Source organism: Chionomys nivalis, chromosome 8, assembly GCF_950005125.1.
Source record: "Chionomys nivalis chromosome 8, mChiNiv1.1, whole genome shotgun sequence".
Lineage (NCBI taxonomy): Eukaryota > Metazoa > Chordata > Mammalia > Rodentia > Cricetidae > Chionomys > Chionomys nivalis.
The window spans coordinates 16,027,550-16,042,305 of NC_080093.1; the positions used below are offsets into that span (position 1 = coordinate 16,027,550).

General features: G+C 46.6%; 2 protein-coding genes across 8 annotated transcripts in view; both read left to right on the forward strand.

The window, feature by feature from the left end:
* Positions 1-204: 204 nt before the first annotated feature.
* Positions 205-5,806, forward strand: Ndufb8 (NADH:ubiquinone oxidoreductase subunit B8). Its single transcript, XM_057777748.1, has 5 exons — positions 205-351; positions 606-732; positions 2,344-2,443; positions 3,244-3,399; positions 5,667-5,806. Exons 1-5 carry the CDS (start codon positions 267-269, stop codon positions 5,757-5,759), a joined length of 561 nt encoding a protein of 186 aa, XP_057633731.1. The 5' UTR covers positions 205-266; the 3' UTR covers positions 5,760-5,806.
* A 72-nt stretch (positions 5,807-5,878) lies between these two features.
* The window catches only part of Sec31b (SEC31 homolog B, COPII coat complex component), a 35,190-nt gene continuing 26,312 nt past the window's right edge, over positions 5,879-14,756 (forward strand). For 4 of the 7 annotated variants that reach the window (XR_009057565.1, XR_009057564.1, XM_057777746.1 and 1 more), the window contains exons 1-2: positions 13,465-13,708; positions 13,999-14,122. Coding sequence is in view for 5 of the 7 variants with exons in the window: in XM_057777746.1 (XP_057633729.1) it covers positions 13,630-13,708; positions 13,999-14,122 (203 nt within the window). In the remaining 2 variants the exon portion in view is untranslated. Of the gene's footprint in view, positions 5,987-11,408; positions 11,426-12,383; positions 12,441-13,464; positions 13,709-13,998; positions 14,123-14,756 lie in introns of those variants that run through there. The other 3 variants (XM_057777743.1, XM_057777741.1, XM_057777744.1) reach the window with 3 other exon arrangements.

A 14,756-nucleotide genomic window follows, 5' to 3' on the forward strand; every position in this document is an offset into this window, starting at 1 on the left:
GTCTGAGATGTTCGGTGGGATGTCTGAAACGACATCAATCACCTGAAGGCGAAAAGAAACACCATGACTTGAAATACCAAAGAAGAAATAGCTTTGATTTCTCTCCTTGACATCCGCTCCCCGCCCAGGTAGAACCAGTGTTTTTAAAGCCCGCTCAGCTTGACCCTGGAGACCTCTGCGCCGGTTTCAGCGGTCGCGTTTGGCCCCGCTCAGCCACCGTGACTCGCCTTTGCGCATGTGCAGGGTGAACGGCAGAGAAGGTGAAGATGGCGGCGCCCGGGGCTGCAGCCCTGGGAGTCCGGTGGCTGCAAAGGGCAACCCGCGGCATGGTGCCACTGGGGTCATGGAGAGGTCCGCAAGAACGCTCGAGACGCTGGTGTGGGAAGGGGGTGCCTGATGTTTGCTGTCCCGGGAGGGGGCATCCTTGGGACGGTGGCGGTGGTGTGCCGGCCCGGGGTGGGGGGAGGTCAGGTGAATTAGTGTGTCCAGGAGAGGTGATCCGGAGGGTTGCGGTGGTCCGGCAGAGTGCGGAGCTCCGACCTCTGCAGTCATTTCTGGGTGGCTAGAGCACCGTGTCCCTCTGACATGCATCCCTCTGCGTTCAGCCTTCCATATGACCAAGGACATGCTGCCGGGGCGGTATCCTAGGACCCCAGAGGAACGCGCCGCGGCCGCCAAGAAGTATAATATGCGCGTGGAAGACTACGAGCCGTACCCGGATGATGGCATGGGGTGAGGTAGAGGGAGGTCTACTCGCTTTAGGGACAGTGATGGGTGAAGACCTTTGGATTGGGTGGTGCGACTCTGACGTTTTCTCTTGAACCCCCGTCAGAGTCATGGGCGTGGGTGCTTTCCTTGGTGGGGGAAGGTGGGAGTGGGTGAGTGAGCAGCTGCAGCCGAGAGGACTGCAATATTTTCCTTGGCTCAGGCTGCTTCTTCAAATGAGAAAGCCGAGGTTTTAATACCTCCCTCGAGGACTCCAGAATAGCAGAATTCTTCCTGGGCTCCATCCAGAGCACTGGGTTTCATTTAGATTGCGCATCTGCTGTGTTCAGGTGCTGTCAGCTAGGCACGTGATCAGGCTGAAGCTGTACTCCTGTCACAAGAACCTTATCCTGGATGGAGTACTCTGTATATGTCTCATCAAAAATGTGTGTACCACCCCTTTTGACGTTAGAGATGTGAAAATCGCATCAACTGTTAAGCAAATTAAACGTCAGCCTTCATTCTCCAGTTGATGTTAGTCTCTTCTGCCCGCGTTCATGTAGCGTGGTTAATTATGTATAGTGGTTAAACATCACCACTATACATAATTAGAATTTCTATGCAGAATTAGAAGTTCTTCTTTTAGCACCTCTTGTTCTTGTTTCCCTGTCAGTTTCTTTGACACGTGTCCAGTTACCATCATTTCTTTCTTTCTTCTTCTTCTTCTCTCTTTTTTTTTTAAAACTGTGTTGTGGACAGGAACAGCCTGACTAGTAGTCTGTGAACATGGATTTGTAGAACCCAGCTAAACAAGACCTCCTATGAGGCTTTTGAAGCATAAGGCTGTATATCAACTTGTGATTAAGAAACATAGTAGTGCCGGGCGGTGGTGGCGCACGCCTTTAATCCCAGCACTCGGGAGGCAGAGGCAGGCGGATCTCTGTGAGTTCGAGACCAGCCTGGTCTACAAGAGCTAGTTCCAGGACAGACTCCAAAACCACAGAGAAACCCTGTCTCAAAAAACCAAAAAAAAAAAAAAAAAAAAAAAAAAAGAAACATAGTAGTGTCGGGCGGTGGTGGGAGGCAGAGGCAGGCGGATCTCTGTGAGTTTGAGGCCAGCCTGGTCTACAAGAACTAGTTCCAGGACAGGCTCCAAATCTACAGAAAAACCAAGTCAAAAAAAAAGAAAAAAGAAAAAAGAAGAAGAAGAAAAGAAAAAAAGAAACACAGTAACTATGGAGAAAAAAGGCTTTTCTAATGCATACCCTTTTTAGTTTTTATTCCAACAAATGTGGAATGTGATGGCTTTGTATTTAGAGCCTGTCTGATGAAGGAGTGGAATAATTGATTGCTAAAATTCTCTTTTAATCCTAATTATAGAGTTGTGTGGCTTTTCTCTGTAAAAGAGAATAAGGCCATGTCATTTCAGAGTTTAACATAACCTCTAATTGTAGCTTGGACCTTTTTTTGTTCTTTTATTAGTACTAGAACTTGAGATCTTGAGTCAGGGTGTGCTTTTCTATCCTTAAGTGAAGTAGTTATAGCCATTGCTTTGTTTCTGATCTTTGAGATGAGGGCTCTGAATTGTCAGTGACTGCTCACAGCCCTTTCCAGAAGTTCTTGCTGTCTGTCCCTCAGGTATGGCGACTACCCGAAGCTCCCTGACCGCTCACAGCAGGAGAGGGATCCATGGTATGAATGGGACCACCCAGACCTGCGGTTGAACTGGGGTGAAACGGTGAGAAAACCATTGCCCATTTCGCTTTCTCTCCGTGTCCTTAGGTTTGCCAGGACCCTCTTTAGTTCATGTAGTACTTTTTTGCTAAGCTTTTCTGCTCAAGGAAGCAACATCCGGGGATGTGAGACCCGAAGTTCTACGTATGGCATGTGGGATGGAACAGACAGGAAATCCCAGAGTCCTGTGTACTGTGAACATTGCACATGCCGTGCTCGAGCCACCTTTGATGAAGCCAGCATTCATCTTTGCTGGCTCTGTGTCTTGGACCTGGCTCTCAGAATATTGCTCCCAGGAAGTAGAATGGTTCTGTTAAGCCTTGTGACGGACTCTGGCCATTTTAGATTGCCTGCTGTCTTCGTTAGGGTTTCTATTGCTATGATGAAACACCATAACCAAAAAGCAACCTGGGAAGGAAAAGGTTCATTTGACTTATACTTCCTCAGCACTGTTCATCATCAAAGTAAGTCAGGACAGGAACTCAAAACAGTATCCCAGATGCAGGAGCTGATGCAGAGGCCTTGGAGGGGTGCTGCTTACTGACTTGCTCCCCATGACTTCCTTGGCCTGCTTTCTCACAGAACCCAGGACCACCAGCCCAGGGATGGTCCCACCTACAATGGGCTGGGCCCTCCTCCATCAATTACTAATTAATTCCATCTAGATCTTATGGAAGCATTGTTTCATATGAGATTCCCATCTTTTAGATAACTCTGGGTTGTGTCAAGTTGACATAAGACTAGCCAGCACACCTGTCTTGCAGGAAGAGTAGTTTGTGATGGTTCAATGCCTTTCTGCCACAGATCCACTGGGACCTAGACATGTATATCAGGAATCGTGTGGACACATCCCCTACACCTGTTTCTTGGGATGTCATGTGTAAACATCTCTTCGGCTTCGTGGCCTTCATGGTTTTCATGTTCTGGGTTGGGGAGACTTTCCCTTCCTACCAGCCTGTGGTGAGTATTTTATGGATTCCCCAAAACACATCTGCTTTTCCTCCTTTGCTGAGGGCGTCTCTGGAGTAGGAAACGAGCCAATACCAAGTTTGGCTTCCTCGAGTTTTAGAAAATAGGAAGATGAAGGGCAGCAGCCCCGGCAGGCAGCAAAGCACTGCTCTCCCTCCACTCGCCGTGGACCAGTCGAATTGAAAGACAGACGTTAGCACTAAATAGTGAATGAGAAAGTGGAAGCTAATCTTCAGAATTCCATTTGACAATGGGAGTTATCCTTATATTTTAGTGAATGGCCTTTCAAAGCAGAGTCAAAGACTCTAGAACTGAAGCCTTATCCTGTCTTGGACACATGAAGGGCACTTTCTGCAGGCTACTAGAAATAGTTGTCGATGGTCAGCATAGACAGTTATGTCTCAAAGAATTCAATGGACATAGAGAATATACCTTCCAGCTTAAAAGAAGTTTTAAGAAATTTTAGCTAAATGACATGATGAGCACCATTTGAACACGTATGTGAGAGCCTGGCATGTTTTGTCTGTGTATGCCCTATAGAAGATGCACAGAGTGGGAGCCTGGCATGTTTTGTCTGTGTATGCCCTATAGAAGATGCACAGAATGGGAGCCTGGCATGTTTTGTCTGTGTATGCCTATAGAAGATGCAGAGTGGGAGAGATGCTGCGAGGGAGTAGGAGTAGAACTGGAGGCTGAAAACAAAACACAACAACAACAAAAATGGGATTTGGGTGGTGGGGAAGTCAGAGAAACCATGAGAGGTAAGCGAGAACAGTCGGAGGAGGAAGGATGGTGAGTTAGGTGTTATATAGAAACAGGGCCAATGAAATGGCACATGGGTAAAGGCACCAGGCTCCAAGCCTGTTGACCTGAGTTCAATCCCTGGGACCCACATAGTAAAAGAGAGAGAATTAACTCCTGTGAGTTGCCCTCTGACTTCTGTGTGAGTGCCATGGCAAGAGTGTACCCACATACCTACATATTAAATAATTAAATGTAATTTGAAATACTCAAAAATTTAAACCAGCCATTATAAAAAGAAATAGTTCCTAAATTACCAGCTGTGTGGGTTTCCTAGAGAACTACAATACATTCATATTCCTCCGGCCTGGTTCTTGGAAGTTCTAATTCTTTGGCTTCACAATAGGGTTCTAGAATCAACATTTTCAACAATCTTTAGGTAATTATAAAATGCATTTAGAATTGAAGATCACTATGCTAAAAACACTGTGAAGTGAATTGATTAGTTCCATTGGGCAGCTTTTATTGCATAGCTGAGGATTTAAACTTGATGACATAGTGGTGTATTAACTGAACAAATATTTATGCAACCTCTGCTATGTACTGGATGTAGACTGTGCCAGGAGATGGGGTGCAGGGATGTCTTGGGCCGCCTCTAGTACCAGGAAGCTGCTTTTAGGTTTTGACCGGAAGACTGACATGATGAGGGCTGGGTTCTTAGGAAGACTAACCTGGGAGTAGTCTCCAGGGTATGTTGGAAAGAGAGACACAGGCAGGGAAGCTGCCGTGTGTGCAGTCGGCCGCCCGGTGCTACCTCCACAGAGATAATGTCCTGAAGGTAGCTGGGATGGCTGTGCGCACTGACACGAGCCTTCTTGCCGAGCCCCAGGGACTCCTTGCTGGAGAGCATGTGGGGCTGTGGTGAACACTAACTTCACTTCAGGAGAGCGCGGAACAGCGTGGCTCTTCCATTTTTCAGTTCTGTAAGCACGTCACCCTTTTCTCCTCCCTTTGAGCTGTGTTCTCTGGCAGCTGTTTGTTGGTAAAGCCAGCAGCTCCTAAAGCATGTCCCAGCCGTGTCTCCTCTGCGCTTTCCCCCACCGCGGCTCCTGCACGCCTCATTTGCTAGGCCACTTTAGTGGTGGAACCATTAGAGGCTGAGTGACTTAAAGGAGATTGAGTCTGTCTCAACCCCGAGAGAGAATAGGATGGATGGATGCGTCCTCTCATTTGGAAAGCATTGGCTCGGACTCCCTCCCCCCCCCCCCTTCCCACCTCTCACTTGCAGGGCAGGCACCACTTCTCTTACAGTTTAGATTCTTTCTCTGCTGTGGGTTGAGCAGGGGTGGGGAAGCATTGCTTCTGCCATTTTAGCTCAGCTGGATCTGACCAGAGGCTACTGTATACCCATTTGCTCGGCATGATCGTTAACTAGATTAGGATGTAGTCAGGTATTAACTGGCTGACTGTTGTTCTTGCTGACCTGTGTGGTTTTTGGTTTTTGTTTTCTTCCTTAGGGGCCGAAGCAATACCCTTACAATAATCTGTACCTGGAAAAAGGCGGTGATCCTACCAAAGAACCTGAGCCGGTGGTTCACTATGAGATTTGAGGAGGCTTCATGGGCTTTCGTGCCCTCTGACTAGGACTCCCTCATTCCTAGAGGTTTAACCTTAATGAGATCCCTAATAAAACTCAGTACCGTGGTCCCTGTGCCTCATTTCCCCAGGAACAGTCACTGCTGTCGGAGCCTCCCCTGTGCTGCTGGCCTGCTCCGAACTTGGAAGGTTGGGAAATAAGCATAAGAAGACATTAGTTCGCTCCACTGGGGCTCTGAAGGTGGGTGGGAACGGCAGGCTGCACAGCAGGTAGTAAAGGACCAGTCCTTTTCTCATTTACTGGGTCAAAGAAGAAAGGACTTCCCAATTTGGGACAAGATTTACCTTTAAAAACCATTTTTGTGGACCATATCTATAATCCTAGAACAAAGAAAGGTGAGGCAGAATTATGCAAGTTTGAGGCCAGCCTGGGCTACATAGTGAGGCTATGAAAATCAAAAGAACCCGTAACTTATTCGTTGTTTTAGATGTGTGGTGCGTGCCTCTAACCCCAGCACTTGGGAGGATGAGACAGGAGGATCTCCATGAGTTCAGGACTAATCTAGGCTTTGTAGTGAGTTTGAGGCTATCCTGAACTGTATAATAGTAAGACTGTTTTAAAATAAACAGTTTATTTAAACTTTTCAGTAATAATTTGATTTTAAAAGAAAGTAATGTGTTTCAAGTAGGTGATGACGGTCTGGGAGGACTGCTCTAATGCGGTGGCATCTCTGCATTCCTTTTTTCAAAGCAAAGAATCCAAGCTCCTATGACAGCCTGAGAAGAAAATCATGTTTTTGAGAGTCTATAATAATTCATCTCTGTTCTTAAAAAAATTTCTAAAGCATGCCTTGTCAACCACAGATAAAAATTCTATGCAGATGTCACCAGACTATGCAAGGTCACCATGGCCATTTTGCCCAAAAGGAACTTGTGTTACTGAGAACTATTCCAACCCTGATTTCTAGATGTCATGTTTGGAGGTGACACAGTCTAAAGTTCTCAGATCTATAGTGATTGGTTACATGACTTTAATCCCAGCACTCAGGAGGCAGAAGCAGGCAGATCTTTTGAGCTCTGGGCCAGCCAGGGCGATATCTTCGGGCCTCCAGGGACACTAGGTGTGTTCATATTTCAGGCAAACACTCGTTTAAAAAACAAAACCAAAGATAGGGTGTGGTGGCACACATTTTTAATTCCAGCACATGGGGACCAGAGGCAGGTAGATCTCTGAGTTGGAGGCCAGCCTTGTCAATGTGGTGAGTTTCAGGCCAACCAAGGCTACATAGTAAGACCCTATCAAAAAAACAAATTCAAAAGAAGGACTAAAAAGCATAGTGACCAGACTAAAACTGATAAGCAAGCAGTAACATGCATCAGGGTGGTCATTGAATAATCTACAAAGTAGCCACATTGCCAGTCTTGTGGACTAAGCAGTGAGGCACTTGGAGTAACTGGTGGCCACTGAAGAGGCTGGGTGGTCTGGGCTTCAAGGCAATCCAAGTACTCATTTGTTAAACTTCCAGGAAGGAGGTAACAGTTGGCAGAAGGAAATGTGGTTCATGCTTGAAACTTCAGCAAATAAAAGAAATGCCGTGTCATCTCTGGGTTTTAGAAAATTACGGGTGTGTTAGGAGGGACATCCAAAGATGAGATGAGCACAGTGCCTGTCAAGGAGCTTTCCCAGTTCCAGTGACCCCCTTGTCAATGCAGCTTCTTCAGGTGAGCCAACAGACGGTTTAGGGGTTTGTCTTTTTTTTTTTTTTTTTTTTTTTTTTTTTTTTTTTTACAGAGCCTAAGTATACAGCCCTGGTTGAGATTAAAAGTAGAATATTTCAGCCGGACAGTGGTGGCGCACACCTTTAGTTCCAGCACTTGGACAGAGGCAGGTGGATCTCTGCAAGTTCAAGGTCAACCTCGTCTAAGGACAGGCTCCAAAGTTACAGAGAAACCCCTATTAAGAGAAAAAAAAAAGTAGAATATTTTCTTAACCTTATTTCACTTGGAAGCCTGACCCATAAGAAAGCCTGTGTCTCCTGTGATCTGTACTAATAAAGCCTTTGACTTAGTCACTGTTCTGCTGTGAGGAGACACCATGACCCAGGGAACTCATAAAAGAAAGCATTTAGTTGGGGCTTGCTTACAGCTTCAGAAGGTTAGTCTATCATCATGGTGGGGAGCATGGTAGCAGGCTAGGAGCTACATTCTGATCTACAGAGAGGAGAAAGACTGACAGGACCTGTCATGCACTTTTGAAACCTCAAAACCTTAATTGACACGTCTTATTTTCGGTTTCTATTGCTATGAAGATGAAAGACCTCCGGAGCGGAGAAACTCTCTCAAGTCTTGGGATAACACGACCCCCCAGGAACTCATGAGAGACCGTCCTTGCTGCAATCACACGAGGTTTATTGACAGGACAGGGACCAGTGTCACTGGGACCGAAACTCATTTCCCACGCAGGGGTAGAGAGTTTGACCCTGAGTAGCTGGGATAAAGGGTATTTAAGGGAAGAAAACACAACCCAAAGGGGGTAGGGAGGGCGTCATTGGAAAATTCAGAAAATACCAGTGATAATCACAAGGGGGTAACTCTCTGTTTCTGAAGATTATTCTCAAGATTATAATCTAACTTTAGATTCAGCTAGTTCCTGAAACAGAGTCACTGAACCGGCTAACCTAGATTTTTGGCTCTATTTTTCCTGCTAGAGGGGTCTAGATTTATTGAGGTCTTTCAAAGAGACCATGACCACAGCAACTCTTTTTTTTTTTTTTTTTTTTAAGATTTATTTACTTATTATGTATACAGTGTTCTGTCTATCTGTATGTTTGCTGGCCAGAAGAGGGCACCAGATCTCACTACAGATGGCTGTGAGCCACCATGTGGTTGCTGGGAATTGAACTCAAGACCTCTAGAAGAGCAGTCAGTGCTCTTAACCTCTGAGCCATCTCTCCAGCCCCGACCACAGCAACTCTTAAAGGAAAACATTGAATTGGGGCTGGCTCACAGTTCAGAGCTTTAGTCCATTATCGTCACGGAGGGAAGCACGGGAGCGTGCAGGCGCACATGGTGCTGGAGAGGCAGCTGAGAGTTCTACATCTGGATCTGCAGGAAGTGAACTGTGTACCACACTGAACAAAACTTGAGCATTTGAGATCTCAAAGCCTGCCCATACAATGATACGTCCTCCAAAAGGCCACACCCAATAGCGCCACTTTCTGTGGGCAAAGCATTCAAACACACGAGTCTGTGGGAGTGGTATACCTACTCAAAGGACTACAACATATTTCCAACAAGACCATACTTCCTAATCCTTTCCAAGAGTTCCACTCTGTAATGACTAAGCATTTGAATCTATGAGCCTACGGGAGCCATTCTTATTCAAACCACCACACCATTCAAGTTAGATGTGAGCTCTGTTAGTGCTGTCTGGGTAGTTAAAGAGAACATTGAAGTTGGGGAGTGGTGCTTTACTGAAAATGTCACTTTTTGAAGAATTGTAGATGTATTGAGGATTTCTGAGATGGCTCAGTGGGTAAAGGTGTTTGCTGACAACCAAGCCTGACAACCTGAGTTCAATCTCCAGGCCATATATCGCTAGAGGAGAAAATCAATTCCTGCATGTTGTCCTCTGACCCCCACAGTTTGTGCTATAGCATCTGTGCATCTACATACATGCATGCAGAATAAGTGTCATCTTAAAAAGACTTTTTAGAAAAATTTACTCTTTAATCGTGTCTTAGTAATTTTCATTTATTTATTTTTATGTATATGGTTTGCTGCACATACATGACTGTGTACCACCAGAAGATGGCGCTGGATACTCTGAGACTAGAGACAGAAAGTTAGAAGCTGCAGTGTGGGTGCTGGTAATTGAACCTCATGGCTTTACTTCAGATGTCTTTTGTAGTTTTCCTTCAGTGTGGTTGATACTTCTGATTTATCTCCTAATTTTAGGGTATTGGCCACCAAGGTTCAGCTGTGTGTGTGTGTGTTTGTACGTGTGTGCATGTGCGTGTGTGCATGTGAGAGAGAGAGGGGTCGTCTCATGTAGTCCAGGTGACTTTGAACTTGCGGTGTAGCTGAAGATGACCTTGAACTTTTGACCCTTCTTCTACCTCCTGAGAACTGGGATTACAAGGTAGCCACTACCACAACTGGTATATGTGGTGCTGGGAAATAAAGCCAGCGTTTCAAACATATGGGGTACGCAGTCTACCGGCTGACCCACACCCCAGCCCCTAAGGTTCAGCCAGCCATTGACCTTGTTCACTTCCCACTCCACCACGGGTCTTACCTGTTTCTGTGCTAGGACATAAAAAAAAAAGTATGCTAAATGCTTGCTATGTAGCAAGAATGGTCCTGGCACACAGTGCCATGTGTAGGTTTCTGTGTGATCTCGGAACTGCTGAGTATGACATCAGATACTGGGTCAGGAAGAGAGTCGGTCAGGAAGGGGTCACCCTACAATTCATGAATCAAGAGGACCTTTTGAATTATCTTAGCTGGTTATCTTCACCTGCCACAATTTCCCCAACTTGAAGAGCATATGTGGTATCTTCACGTACTCTTTTCTCTTCCTCAGTATCTCCAGCTCTGTTAACAGTGCAGGTTTCCCTGACTCTAGGGCAGTGCTTCTCAACCTTCCTAACGCTGAGACCCTTTCATACAGTTCCTCATGTTGTGGTGACCCCAACCATAAAATTGCTTTCGTTGCTGCCTCATAACTGTAATTTTGCTACTGTTATGAATCATGGTGTAAATATCTGTATTTTCTGATGGTCTCAGGTGACCCCCGTGAAAGACTTGTTCTGCCACAGCTCTAGTCTTGAGTCCTTGTCTTTGTCAGTCAGCAGAGCAGGTGCAGGTTTCCTTCAGTCTCCACTATGAATCCAGACTTTCTTCACCGGTTACTGGACTGTTCTATTCCTCTTGTAATTGGATCTCTGCCTCCAGCTCGTCTCTCTCCAAGGGGATTCATACTGTCAGATGCAAAATGCAATCGTCACTGGAGCCTCTGGCCCAAAATTTTCAGTAATTCCTGTGAACCACAGAATTAGTTGGTATTCTACAATCTCTGGCACCCATTCTTGTCCAGTCTCTTTGATTTATGGGGTGGGAAATGCCAGGATGCCTAGCCATTTTGCCCGCTTCTGTTGACCTGATGGTCTTTCAGCGCCGAGGAGAAATATTGGTTGGTGTGCCTGAACTCTCTCCCATGAAGCCCCTGGTCTACAGTCATCTCTCTTTCCACACACAGCCCTTAGCAGTTCTTGGACACGGTTTCTGTGGGCTTCAGTGTGTATCACAGCTTTTTACTGCTTCGATTGCTTTTTATCTTTTTATGCATAATAAATCGAGTTAGTGTTTTCCCTTTCCATTCATTGGCTATCCGCGGAGCCCGGTTGAAATAGAAGAGACTAGAATGTACTGATCTTGGGCGCCAGAACTGTGCAATCATTGTGCAAGTCAGGCAGCCCGGCTAGGAAACCTCTGCACTGTCGGTGCGTATTTGGTGCGTATTCATTTAACCAAGCTTCGCCGAGCGAGCGGAGGGAGCGGGTCGCGGGTCGCTGCCAAAGCAAGTTTACTTTTGGCCCTCTGCAGCCGCCGTCCGCAGTGCGAGGCGCCCTAAAGCCCTTGGCTTGGCCGTGACCCGTGACCCGGGCGCTCGGCACAGGTGGGTTTCCCCGCGGGTCTGGGGCCCCGGAGCACGCTCTTCCCGTGGACGGACCGGGGAGCTCGCCAGTCGCCGTGACCCCGAGCACCCAGCACGAATCCCTCCGACTGGACCCGGTCCCGCACCCCAGCCCCGCCGAGGTCCAAAAGCGCCGCGCGCGTTCTCCTCCACCCTGGGCCCCATAGTCCTGGCCATTCGTAACCGACCGCCAAGTGCCTCACGGGCGAGAAGCTGTGTTGACCTTCTCCCTAGGGACTGGACTGCCAAGGGTAGCTGGCGCCAGGATCCTAGTTCCCCGACCCCGTTCCACCACTCCACTGCCACAGCCGTTCCGACCCTAACGGGGGCTTTTATAAACTGATACTTCCGCGCAAACTGTATGGAAATCGCATTTCCCCTGTTCTTTCTGCCAATGGTTTAAGCACGCCATGGAGTTTTGCTTAAATTAATATAATGGTTAAAAGCACGGTGTTTACCTTGCGGCTTAGCCGGTTGTTTCGTGTGCTGAATGGGGATGACAGTTTATAGAATTCTTGAGGGAACTAATGAGTTTGCCCTGTCAAATGCGCTGTTGTTCGCTGCTCTTCTGCACTGGATGGCTCTGACCAGCAGGTGGCACTGGTGACGGAATGGTATAGCTGGATGGTCAAAAGGCAAAAGAAACAGAGCTTCAAGTATTTAAAAGTTCCCAGAAAAAAAAAAAATCTTAGCTTAACCGACAGCTTTAGGCCTTCTTCAAGCTAGAAAGTACAGTAGACATTAAGTAATATCTCCCGTTTTTATAAGTGAGACTGCCCTGACTGACTTGCTCAAGCAGATCACAGTAGGCTCTAAGTTCTCCCCTTTTCCTTTCTGCCCCTATCGAACCTGTGAGGATGAGACCCTAAATGCACATTAGAGGTGGAAATCACAGGGTTAAACAAATGCGGTGTGGTGGTTCACACCTGTAATCCCAGCACCTGGGAATTAGAGACAGGAGGATTGATACTTCAAGATTATTCTCAGCAAGTTTGAGGTGAGTCTGGGCTACAGGAAACCATCCCCACACCAAAGGAAAGAAAAGATGGCGCTGTGGGTAGGGGCCGCAGCATACCGCTCTTGCAGAAGGTTAGGGGTGGATTCCCAACACCTACATTGTAGCTCACAACTGTGTGTAACTCGTGTCCCAGAGAATCCAGCACTCTTCTGACCTCTGAAGGCATTAGTCACCTATATGGTGCACAGACATACAAACAGGCAAAACACTCATACACATAAAATAAACATAAATATTTAAAAGATGAAGCAAAACAAAAGGTAAAATGAGGATTTACATTCATTCATTTATTCACTCAGCAGCCACCAAGTGCTTACTCTATCAGTCATAGGTGTGGGCAGTAGTTAGAACATCGTGAGACGAGAAGCTGGCTTTTATGAAGCTTACATGTTAACGGGAGAGACTCACAGTGTGACTAAACAAATTCTTAGAAAACCAGTGAGACTGTTTTGGGTTGGGCAGGCCACCTCTGAAGACGTTGGATGCTCACCCAGAAAGACGTGAAGAGCTGGCCATGCAGAGAGCTAAGCGGAGAATGTACAGTATGTGGGAAGCAGTGTTTGCAAAGGCTCCAGTGTGGGCAAAAGCCACAAGATGGAAAAAAGACTTGTGCGGCTGGTGTACAGAGCCTAAGAGGAAAACCAGATAAGGTCTTACTGTGTGTGTAGCCCAGGTTTGCCTGAACTTATGATCCTAATGCCTCAGCCCCTTGAGTGCTAGGATTATAGGTGTGCATCGCAAGTAGAAATATTTAATTAGCAGCTTCATATAGAAATTGGGCTCTGAGGACAAGCTGTGTGTCAGTAATGTAAATATGGGGTTCATTGGCTCATAAACAATATTTAAAGCCAAGGAAATCAGGCAAAGTCCCTGAGAAACTATCTAGTTTGGTGGTTATTATCATTAGGCCTGTGGTAACCAGTGTGATTGAATACCTTGGGAGTTTAGAGAATTCCAGTTTAGCAACTGTATAAATGAACCGTCCTTAACTCCACAGGCGATCTTGTTATTCTCACCCTGCATTTTGTCCGAATACTTCATCTTGTGGAGAAGAGATACAATATCTGTGTCCGCAGATGCTCCCCGGATCTCTGGCCCTAAGAATTTTGGCTTCTATTTCCAGTGAACCAAGGGCCGTCTATGTTTTCTGCAACCTACAGGACAGACCATGAAGCTGAAGGAACTTGAGAGGCCAGCTGTCCAGGCATGGAGCCCGGCCAGCCAGTACCCTGTGTATCTGGCCACAGGTATGATGATAATTCAGATCAGGAGTTACTGGAAGTCGTATGTCAAAGGAAAACTTAGTATCTGAACCTCTAATGAACATAAGAGGAAACTGTAGGATTGGGTAGCTGGTAACCACATTGGACCATGGCTTAAGGGTGGCCTTGCATACTTTCCTTGGGGTTGCCTCTCGAGGAAGGATACCCCTAACTCTCCTGTTGTTTGCTTTCCACTCCCCACAGTATTTATGAACTAAATCCATGCAGATATTGTTGTTCATTTACTGCCTTTTCCTTACTTTTCCTATGACTAGGAACATCTGCCCAGCAACTAGATGCTTCCTTTAGCACAAATGCCACATTGGAAATATTTGAGATTGATTTCAGGGACTCTTCTCTGGACTTGAAACACAAAGAGATTCTTTCTGTCTCAAGCAGGTACTATGTTGGGACTATGCATGGGTTTGCAGGTCAGACCCTGGTGGATATAGAGGGTCCAGGGGGTGGTGTGTACAACTCAGGGATCACGATGCGATGTGGATGGAAAATAGTTCTGTTAAGTCTCAGAGGAGCTAACTCTGTGCAAAAGGATTTGGAAACCAACCCCTTTCATGTTATCAGGCAGCAGCAGCAGTATTAGGTAGGATGCAGGTAATAGAACTGCCTTACACTAGCCAGGACATGCGCACCAGGTCTCTTTTTGTTTTTTTTTTGTTTTTTTTTTTTTTTTTTTTTTTCGAGACAGGGTTTCTCTGTAGCTTTGGTGCCCGTCCCGGAACTAGCTCTTGTAGACCAGGCTGGCCTTGAACTCCCAGAGATCCGCCTGCCTCTGCCTCCCGAGTGCTGGGATTAAAGGCGTGCGCCACCACCGCCCGGCTACCAGGTCTCTTTTTGAACCCAGGGATCTTGACTCCTTCCTCCCTTGGCTTTTGTGAAGACAGCAGCCTTACACCATGTCATACTCTGCCAACAAGGAGAATGAATGATCTCTCCTCGTGGCTCTTAGGTGCTGGTTGGGTATGCATTAGATTTCATGGCTCTGGCAAGCTGGATGCCCATGGATTTCTTGGGT

Excerpts from the sequence above, each read along its gene's own strand:
- Ndufb8 (XM_057777748.1), top strand. The coding sequence starts at position 267 with ATGGCGGCGCCCGGGGCTGCAGCCCTGGGAGTCCGGTGGCTGCAAAGG. Across the intron at positions 352-605 it reads GCCACTGGGGTCATGGAGAG|CCTTCCATATGACCAAGGAC; the intron begins GTCCGCAAGAAC and ends CTCTGCGTTCAG. Across the intron at positions 733-2,343 it reads TACCCGGATGATGGCATGGG|GTATGGCGACTACCCGAAGC; the intron begins GTGAGGTAGAGG and ends TCTGTCCCTCAG.